The following is a 10,818-nucleotide window of genomic DNA, read 5'->3' on the forward strand; positions in this document are numbered from 1 at the left end:
GCCACTCCTCCTCCTGGGTGGGCAACACATGCATGGCAGTTTTTTTTTAGGGTTGTGTCTTCCCCGTGCGCTGCTGCCATTTTGGTACCATCTCTAAAACACAAGTCTCCTCTCCAAATAACTCTCCAGCTATGAATGAACATGCCCTGGAGTGACAGAGGAGACGTTCTGCTGTTTAAATAACATTTTTTTTCTACTTGCCTTTTTTTCACCCTGGAGCTATTACCTACGACTAGCATCATGACCAACTACGACCGGCTTCGACTAGACCTACGACTAAAAACATAATGATTTTTCCCACGGCGACCTATTTTTAGTCGCGGTCAATTATTAACATCTTTAAAAATATACGCCGCGACCTAGCTGAAGCCTCGACTACGCGGAGACCACTCTTGACCATGAAGGAGAGTGACGAAGACCTCCTTCGGCCTCGTGGCGACCTTGCCGCGACTGGGTCGCGGTCAAACTCGCCAGAGGTCACCGTGCAGGTCACGCAAGTGGGACAGGGGCTTCACCCTACAGAGTAGGGACAACTTACAATTTTACCAAAGCCAATTAGACGACAAGCCTGTGCGTTTATGGAGTGTGGGAGGAAACCAGAGCTCCCAGAGAATTCCCATACAATCACAGGGAGAACGTGTAAACTCTGTACAAACAGCACCCGTAGTTAGGATCGAACCCAGGATCGAACCACTGTGCTGCCCTAGTTTTTGTACATGACGCCCTGCATAACCTGGACAGTCACTAAAACACTCGGCAAACTGAATTCTTAGCTTTCTACCAGTGAAACAATATTTATTCCCAAACATGACACTCTACCTGATTAATGCGTCATGTGAATCTTTGTCAAACACCTCACTAAAATCTACACAGGTGACATAAAGGTGCTCTCCTCATCAACTCTCCTTGTTACCTCCTCAAAGCATCCAATCAAATTAGTCAGATAATTTGTTTCTTTAAAAGTTTGTGCTGCTTATCACTGGGCAAAGGAAATTAAGTGACAACGTTTTCACACACAGGATAACGAGCACAAGGAACAAATTGCCAGAGGATGTGGTAGAGGTTGGAACAATTATGACATTTAAGAGACGCATGTTGGTACATGGATAGGAAAGTTTATGGGCCATGGGATATGGGCCAAGCACAAGCAAGTGGGATAAGCTTGGTTAAACAACTTGGTTGGCAGGTGGGGGTTGGGCTGGGAGATCTGCTCCTGTGCGGTTTAGCTATGACTTACTGTATGTAGCGGGAGGTGACCGATGTGGACGGATCGGGAGCTTGTGAGCTAGTATATGTTCAGGTGCAGTTCTACGTACGTTCTGGTCACCGTACGGTAGAGAGGATGTGATGGCACTATTGAGGTTGCAGGGACATTTACAAAGTCTACTGTCGTGGCTATAGAGTTATAGTTATGAGAAAATAGACACAAAAAGCTGGAGTAACTCGGTGGGACAGGCAGCATTTCTGGAGAGAAGGAATGGGTGATGTTTTGGGTCGAAACCCTTCTTGAGAAGTCTTGATTAGGCTGGCTTTTCAATTAGCCGGTGTAAAGTTGTGAGAGGTGTGGATGGAGAGAAACAAGAACCTTGACTGTAAAATATAATTTTTTATTAATTGGAGAAGGTTAGAAGGATTAGAGAGGAGTTGAAATTTCTGTTTTCATCCAAGGAGTTGTGAGAGTGAAGAACCATCAACTGAAATCCAATCAATATTGAATGTTTGGATGAGAAATCCTAAACTTGAAAGCCTTACAATCTGAGAACCAGGAAGTGCAAGGAAGACATCCCCCCCACACAAAAAAAAATCAACACAGTTCTTGGTGATATTGTCACAGTGGCCTGACTGGGCTCCTTCTGTGCCACAGGATTTTCAGATTTTATGCAAACAGAAAATGCTTAACAAGTCAGAATCACCACTACTTCCCGAAAGGCAATTTAAGTTGATGTCTTCATCATGAATGAATTCTGAAAAGTTTTGTTTTCTTTCTGTCGAAAGGTGATGGTGAGCAGCGTTACTGGCAGAAGATTTTAGTGGATAGGCAAGCAAAATTAAACCGCCCACGGGACAAAAAGCGAGGCACCGAGAAGGTATGATTGAATGAATACTTTATTGGCACATGTGACAAGTCACAATGAAATTCTTTGCTTGCAGACCCAAGGTATGCAAGTAGTTGCCACATAAGGGCACTGACAAAGTTACAAAGTATATACATTATCCGTGCCAGGTCCCCTTTTGTTCATCCCCCTCCCTCACGGCCCCGCCAGGTCCCCATTGTCCATTGTTCATCCCCATCCCCCACACCGTGTTCTCCTTTGTTCCTTCCCTCGGCAGCGGAGTCCTCGCTCCACGTGGTCCGGCCTCGTCTGTCGGTTTGTGCCCCATCGACCGCCCCACCGACCTCTCCACTATCACTAACCGGGTCCTCTCCGGACGCCTCCGTGGCACCGACTCAGGCCCCAGCCACATGGCTCCGGCGACTCAACTTCACTGGGGCTTCATTTGTGTATGTTAAGCATTTTCAGAAAGGCGTGGCATTTTTATGAATGTGGAATGTGTTTTCATTTACTTCTTTTTCCTATAAACACAGTAGGCTGAGAAATTTAACAAGTTCTTAAACCCTTCTGTATTACAGTTGATTGTCAAGGCTGAAAAAATAATCGTGGCCAAGACGCACACAGCTGGCAAGCACATACATTTTTCTGATGAAGACTAAGAACCAAAATATCTTCTTTCTTTTGAAAGGACTTTTGCTACTTTGAATTTTTTTTACCAGTTTTATACTATGTATTAATACTGTTTACAACAACTAGAAAGATGCTCACAGTTGGACTTTTAAGAAATGCAGTGAAAAGTTTGACCTTTTTATGGATTGTGTAAATTTGAATCAGTATTTTCATTGTTGCTATAATTTGACAATTTGAACACTGCAAATCGTCTTCCATAACATTTGTCTCAAATGTAAGCTGTTAAGGTAGATTAACCCAGGACGTATGGTTAGATAATCTTTTTTGCTGTATGGTTTCAGTAGTTTCAGAATTTTACTTTGTGAAACAGGATTTGGAGTAAATACATTTCAATTTTTTTCCCTATTTTGTTTAAAGATTTTTTTTAATTGTGTTTTTTGTGGGGTGTATTGCAGATTGGGGAGTGGAGTGGGAAACAATCTACACTCATCACAAATATTTGAGCAGGGATAATTGATCTAAATGTGAAAACCAAAAAGATTTGTTTTTTAACTTTATTAATTTGTGTATTCTGCAAGATAAAAATAAGGAAATCAAACTTAGGACCCAACTTGTACATTATCTAAATTGATTTGGCGCCACGACCTTTTGCAACATCGAGCTGCTTTTGAAGGTGCACATGCAGAGTTGTGCATTTACAGAATGATCTTCGTGGTCGTAGTTCATCAGTGTTCACTCTTGAGGCTCGCACATGAAAACTGGCTTTAAAATGGGAACACTGAAGACTCTTGCAGTTGAATACAAGAATTGAAGTTGCACCTTTTAGTTCATATTGGTGTTCATCGTTGGCTGACCATACATCCCCCACCTCATATTGTTATAACATCTCTCACAGGAAACAGAGTAATGGCATGAATTCAAATTGGGACCTGATAACTGAGGAACATTTTTGATCTTTGCATATTTCAAAGCCCACGAGATGCTCACTTTTCACTTTTGTTGAAGGTTGTGTAAACATAAACATAATTCTATTAAAATTCTAATTCCTAACATTTCTCCTTTTGTGTCGTGGTCAAAAAGACATAATGAAAGAAGCTTTTGAGGCAGTTATGCTTTTTTGGGATACTTGTGAACTTGGTTCACTGTTCAATCAAGAAGGACTAAACCAGCCAATTGCTTATACAAACACATTTAGCATTGTTTGGCTGCTGTGAAATTTGTCCCTTGTAAATGTTTTTACAGTACCTGAAACAGGTTAGCTTCCTAAAGCTGTTGCAGAATGTAAATGCGATCTGTCTTTGAGGTAATTTCTACTCCTCCTTTTCCTGGAGTCAATTGACTGTTTATTGGGGTACAGGTTCATGCACCATTGTCATCCTTTTTACATATGAGCTTGCAGTTGATAGGCTACAGCATGGGGGAGAGGGGTGAAAAGGATTCATACCAAAGATCTTAGAGCGAAGCAAGATAGGTTACTCTCACGCAAACGTGAGGTACGCTCATGGGCGGTTTCATGGGTGATTACAGGACACATTTTAGCAAGCGGACTCCGCCATCTTGTTCCGCCATCTTGCTCCGCTTTCTTGCTCCCGCCTTCTTGCTTCCGGCCAAAGATTGGATCCGCAGCGGGGAGAAGGAGTGCAGCGGGGAGAGAGAGTGCGGGGCCCGGGGCAGCGGGGAGAGAGAGTGCGGGGCAGCGAGGAGAAGGAGTGCGGGGCCCGGGGCAGCAGGAGAGGGAGTGCGGGGCCCGGGGCAGCGGGGAGAGGGAGTGCGGGGTCCGGGGCAGCGGGGGGAGAGAGGAGTGCGGGGCCCGGGGCAGCGGGGAGAGAGAGTGCGGGGTCTGGGGCAGCGGGGAGAGGGAGTGCGGGGCGCGGGGCAGCGGGGAGAGAGAGTGCGGGGCCCGGGGCAGCGGGGAGAGAGAGTGCGGGGCCCGGGGCAGCGGGGAGAGAGAGTGCGGGGCAGCGGGGAGAGAGAGTGCGGGGCAGCGGGGAGAGAGAGTGCGGGGCAGCGGGGAGAGAGAGTGCGGGGGGGGGCAGCGGGGAGAGAGAGTGCGGGGCCCGGGGCAGCGGGGAGAGAGAGTGCGGGGCCCGGGGCAGCGGGGAGAGAGAGTGCGGGGCAGCGGGGGAGAGAGAGTGCGGGGTCCGGGGCGGCGGGGAGAGAGAGTGCGGGGCAGCGGGGAGAGAGAGTGCGGGGCAGCGGGGAGAGAGAGTGCGGGGCCCGGGGCAGCGGGGAGAGAGAGTGCGGGGTCCGGGGCAGCGGGGAGAGAGAGTGCGGGGCCCGGGGCAGCGGGGAGAGAGAGTGCGGGGCAGCGGGGAGAGAGAGTGCGGGGCCCGGGGCAGCGGGGAGAGAGAGTGCGGGGTCCGGGGCAGCGGGGAGAGAGAGTGCCGGGGCAGCGGGGAGAGAGAGTGCGGGGCCCGGGGCAGCGGGGAGAGAGAGTGCGGGGCCCGGGGCAGCGGGGAGAGAGAGTGCCCCAAGACAATGTTTCTTATTTACAATGTTTCTTATTTAATGTCCCTTGTCTAGTCTGAAATAAAGTTCATTATTGGTTTAGAATAAATATAATTGTGTGTGTTATATACATTTATATAATTTTCATGTATGTGTGTTTATAAACATTTTATTCCTTAACAAGAATCAACAGAATTATGAACTAACAGAATTATGAATCTAACCCTATAATCACGCACAAAAAGTCCCCCCTGTCAATCACCCTGCGAGTCGGGTCGGTTCCGGTTACTACAAAATCAACTCAAACACTGCTTGTGAGCCATTTAAAAAGAAATGATTTAAAAAACATTAAAAACAACAATTACCAGAATCAAATTTTATTCTTGACAAGAAGTTTGAACTGACAGATTTATGAATCTGACCCACACAAACTGTTGCCCCGCAACATTGATTACAGTGCGAGTCGGGTCGGGTTAGGTAGGCTCAGGTTGCTAAAATGGGCGTGGAAAATGCCCATGATCCTCTCCATAGCGTACTACACGTCAGTCCATTGCATTTAGCAGGAGTAGCCTATCTTGCTCCGCTATAAGATCTTTGATTCATACCACCATGATTAATTCTGTCTTGCACGAGCCACACTTCCTGTAAAAATGCCAAATGATGTTCAAGTTTTTGAAATTATGCTCTTTTCTATGAAACATCTTGTCTCTACCATTATGTCATCCCAGACCAGGACATTAATCTGAAATGTTCCAAAGATAGACCCAAGGTACTGGAGTAACTCAGTGGGCCAGGCAGCACCACTGGAGGAATAGGGACCCTTCTTCAGAACCGAATCATCACCCATTCATGTTCTCCAGAAATGCTGCCTGATTCGCCGAAATATTCCCGCATTTTGTGTCTATCTTTGGTAGAAACCGGAATCTGTATTTCTTTGTGTAGGAAGGACTGATACTGGTTTAAACCGAAGGTAGACACAAAATGCTGAGGTATCTAAGCGGGCAGGCAGCATCTCCGCAGAGAAGGAATGGGTGACGTTTCAGGTCGAGACCCTCAATCCGAAATGTCACCCATTCCTATCCAGAGATGCTGCCTGAACCGCTGAGTTACTGCAGCATTTTATGTCCATCTGCATTTCTTTGCTTCTACATCTGAAATATTGCTGTGTGTGTGTTGGTGAACATAGTGTGAACATTCTGAACACAGTTGAGGCATTGCAGAGGAGAGCTTGTGCAAGCCTCTGCAGGAGTTGGTACAGGTAACAAAAGCTGTCTAGCACTCTGGTGCCAGGATAACAACCTCCTCTTGAACATCAAAAAAAAGGAGCTGATCATGGACTTTAGGAGGGCACATCATCTGAGGAAGTACACTCCATTGAGGATAAATGGGGATCCTGTGGATAGGGTGAACTGTTTTAAATATCTGGGAGTCCACATCTCCGAGGATATGACATGGGCATCACACGCCTCGGCACTCGTGAGTAAGGCAAGGCAGCGCCTTTACCACCTCAGGCAATTGAGGAAATTCAGAGTGTCTCCGAGGATCCTCCAGTGCTTCTACGCAGCGGCGGTGGAAAGCATCTTGTCCAGGAACATTACCATCTGGTTTGGGAATTGCTCTGCCAAGGACATGAAGGCTCTGCAGACAGTAGTGCGTTCAGCCGAACGCACTATGGGAACTTCACTTGCCCCCCTGCAGGAACTATACATCAAGAGGCGCAACTCCAGAGCCAACAATATCATGAGAGACCCCTTCCACCCCTGCAACGGACTGTTCCAGCTGCTACGGTCAGGCAAACGCCTCCGTTGCCATACGGTGAGAACGGAGAGGATGAGAAGGAGTTTCTTCCCAGAGGCCATTCGGACTGTAAACGCCTATCTCACCAGGGACTAAATCTACTGAATGTTTTTCCTTCCATTATTTATTATGTAAAAGAATATGTGTGTTATGATTGTGTTTATAGTTTGTTTGGTTGTTTGTCTTTTGCACAAAAGTCCGCGAGCATTGCCACTTTCATTTCACTGCACATCTCGCATGTGTATGTGACAAATAAACTTGACTTGACTTGACTACTTTTCCAAGACCTTCTCCCTGTAGTAGCAGTTGTGCTGCCTTATGTGTCTGATATAAAAGATGCTGCTACAACCATCCAAAAACGTAAGTAGGATGAGCTCCAAATGCCTCGGGCCAGGGGCACAAAGAAAATACCCTTACTGGATATAAATGTGACAGAAAAGGAAGCAGCAGGGAAAGTTGCCCAAGGCCACCTGAGGTGGAGGATTCTGATATGACTATTTTGAGAGAATGACATGTAGCCTTCCCTGTGGGGTTTTAATATGCAAGTTTTGTCTCTGCATGGGGCGAGGGACTTTTAAAATGCAGGATTGAGCCACAGCATGAGTTCCACTCTTCTTGATGAATGAGAAATACTAGCACTTCAGTGACTAATCTTTACTTTCAGAAGATAGTTAATTGGAATGTCATTCATGCAATTCCACAGGCAAATGTTCAATGTGTTTTGTATCTTTTTTTTCACAGTTAACAGCAACTTCCTCCTTCGCACCTCCCACATCAAATTCCTAGATTTAAACTTCAGGCAAAATGACTTATGGAGTCAAAGTATAACATGAAAGGACAATATACTGTAATTTATGTTATATATCCAATTATTAAATATTAAAATATATGTGTTTGACCATCCTTGCTAATCGTAGAAATAAACTTTAATGGTTGGTTTAAAATGGATGTAAATTTTTTAATGTATTTTTCAGATAATTCTGAACTGGTCTGTTTTACCGTGCATTTTCAATTGCTCTCCCTCAATCCCATCCTCGGCAATAGAACCAATCTTTCAATTTGCTGTAGGAAGGAACTGCAGTTGCTGGTTTACACTGAAGATAGACACAAAATGCTGGAGCAACTCAGTGGAACAGGCAGCATCTCTGGAGAGAAGGAATGGGTGACGTTTCGGGTCGAGCCACTTTTTGCTGACTCTCTTGATTATTCCTGAACTTCATAGTTTCTTGTAGTGCCCAATTCTGATATTATTACGGGCATATGGTGCGTCAGAAGTAATAGCATCAGGCTTATGAAGCAAGGGACGACAGATGGCACAATGGGCTAAGTGTTCGGCTGGCGACTGGAAGGTAGCCGGTTCGAATCCCGCTTGGAGTGCATACTGTTGTTGTGTCCTTGGGGCAAGACACTTCACCCACCTTTGCCTGTGTGTAATGTAATGTAATTATGTGAAGCACTTTGGGGTCAATGCAAGTTGACTGAAAATGTGCTATATAAATAAGATTATTATTATTAAGTTGTCTCTTCACTACTCCAGACATATTGCTGGAAGACTGAACACATTTCAAAATGGACCAGGTTTCAAGCTTGAATCTAATTTTTCTAGAAAAGGAATGGCTGAAAACAAGTTAATGTCTCCAAATCCCCATGGCATGTTGTACAATTGAATCGTACATCAGGGAAGCAGACCACCCAGAGAGACACAAAAACCTGGAGTAACTCAGCGGGACAGGCAGCATCTCGAGAGAAGGAATGGGTGACGTTTCAGGTCGAGACCCTTCTTCAGACCCTACCCAGAGAATGATGTGGAGAATCTAACATTTGAGTGAAAGTCATACAAAAGGAAAATAACAGCAAAGGAATACCTTCCATGCCAATAGATTCACAATAGTGTTATTTATATGAGCAATTTTGACATACCTTTTATTTATGATACTGGAATATGATTGATGTTTTGAGGTGTATCTTCATTTGTGGATAAAAGGATCAATAGATGTGTCTTCTCTCACTTGCACACAAGATATATCTCTTCAACTGAAGTGTCTGTAAATGCATTATATAATGCATCTGATTCCAGATTATGCACTGGCTATCAAAAGTTTATCAGGTTGTTATGATATGAATGCATATTCTCTAATTGATTGTATCCAGCTTTCATGACATGTTTTTTATATTTTATTTCATAAGACTTTGAAGAAAATATTGCTTATAGCTAACTTGCATGCTAGCAACTTGAAATTACCTGTTTACCCTTGATGCTACTGAATTGTTAAATCAATAAAATCTATCCAGATGGTTTTCAAAAATACCTTTCCTCATTTCTTTTCACTTGCATTGCTTTTTCTTTCAGTCTACATTCCTGCACTAGCTTATTTTTTTCAAAAACAAGAACTAATTAGCTCTTTCCATTCAGGTAGAAATAGATGTAAATATTTAAAACACATGCGGGAAAAATAGGGTCGTGATGACCCTTTAAAAGTCATGGTGAAAGTTAAACTGAAGTGAATCCCAGAGGCAGAATTATTGTCCGATATGATGCCTGCGTAATGCACGATGGTACTGAGAGTCAGAATGTTGATGTTAGAGGGAACCAAATATGGAACCCTGAACTATGTCTAGGGTGACCATGCAGATGTTATAAATAGGCTTGTGGAAGAAAAGGTTATAGAGTCATAAAAATCATAGAAACAGTGTAAACACAGGCCCTTCAGCCCAACTAAACACTGAACATGTTTTCCATCTGAGCTTGTCCCATTTGGCCCATATCCCGCTTAAAAAGTTGATGAAGGAATGGGATCATGAGAAGGGGTTAACAAGTGATGTATTTTAGCAGTGATGTATTAAAGCAGGATATAATGAACCGCAGAAAATGAAATTGGTGTGCGTTCACATGGAAAAATGCTAGCAAATATTGAAAGACCTTTGGAAAGATACATCGATAGGGTTTAGATGGTTATTGGCCAAATACAGGGAAATGGGATAACCCTATATGCAAATTGGGTCGACATGGGCTTGGTGGGCCAAAGGTCCCGTTTCTGTGCTGCATAGCTCGATGACAATGACCAACAAGGCCATAGTCCTACGGGCAAGAACAAGAGCCTGTGTCGTTTCTCCAATGTAGGAATTTGAGCATTATAGCAGATATTAAATGTATTCGACTGGGGGAATGATAATAATCGACATAAATGTTTGTTGTAAGATACACTCAAGCTCCTCTACACACATACTGACATGTCAAGTTAATGATTTTGTATGTGAGAAAGTCCTGTGTTTTCAGATGCCCCTGTTGATTCACATAATTATAATTTGTGGAAACCAGGTATACTTTATATCACAAAAATAATATTTTTTGCACCAACATATTTTTATGCTGCGGCCATCCTAAAATTTTATAAATACACGCAACAGTTGGTGCAAAGAAGAACATTCAGAATGGAAGATAAAGGTGTTTTTGAGATTGAGCCAAACTGTAAAATGTAAACAAGCTCGAAAATATGCATGAGACTAGGATCAGCAGAATTATTTTTTCAAAATTACAACACCTATAGCTAAAATCTATTAAAGACAGAAAATACTGGAGTATCTTCGCGAATCAGGTAACATCTTTGGAGAACATGGATAAGTGACGTTTTGGGTCACATATTCATATTCTTCAGAGACTGCAGATGCTGGTTTAAACCGAAGATAGACGCAAAATGCTGGAGTAACTCAGTGGGACAGGCAGAATCTCTGGAGAAAGGATGGATGACGTTTTGGATCGAGACCCTTCTTCAGACAGACAGATCAACTGTCCTGTTCATTATCAACTGACAACTTAAGGTGTTGGGGTTCTACTTTGGAGGGGCTGAGGTAAGAAGAATTGGCTGAAGCAGACAGCCAGTCTTAAACA

At 44.0% G+C, this 10,818-nt stretch overlaps 1 protein-coding gene across 4 annotated transcripts in view; it reads left to right on the forward strand.

Moving 5' to 3' along the window:
• The window catches only part of larp7 (La ribonucleoprotein 7, transcriptional regulator), a 49,194-nt gene extending 46,105 nt beyond the window's left edge, over positions 1 to 3,089 (forward strand). For all 4 annotated transcript variants that reach the window (XM_055645656.1, XM_055645638.1, XM_055645663.1 and 1 more), the window contains 2 exons: positions 1,996 to 2,087; positions 2,633 to 3,089. In XM_055645656.1, coding sequence (XP_055501631.1) covers positions 1,996 to 2,087; positions 2,633 to 2,713 — 173 coding nt within the window. In that variant the 3' untranslated portion in view covers positions 2,714 to 3,089. The remainder of the gene's footprint in view (positions 1 to 1,995; positions 2,088 to 2,632) is intronic.
• Positions 3,090 to 10,818: the final 7,729 nt, after the last annotated feature.

Source organism: Leucoraja erinacea, chromosome 1 (genome assembly GCF_028641065.1).
Source record: "Leucoraja erinacea ecotype New England chromosome 1, Leri_hhj_1, whole genome shotgun sequence".
Lineage (NCBI taxonomy): Eukaryota > Metazoa > Chordata > Chondrichthyes > Rajiformes > Rajidae > Leucoraja > Leucoraja erinaceus.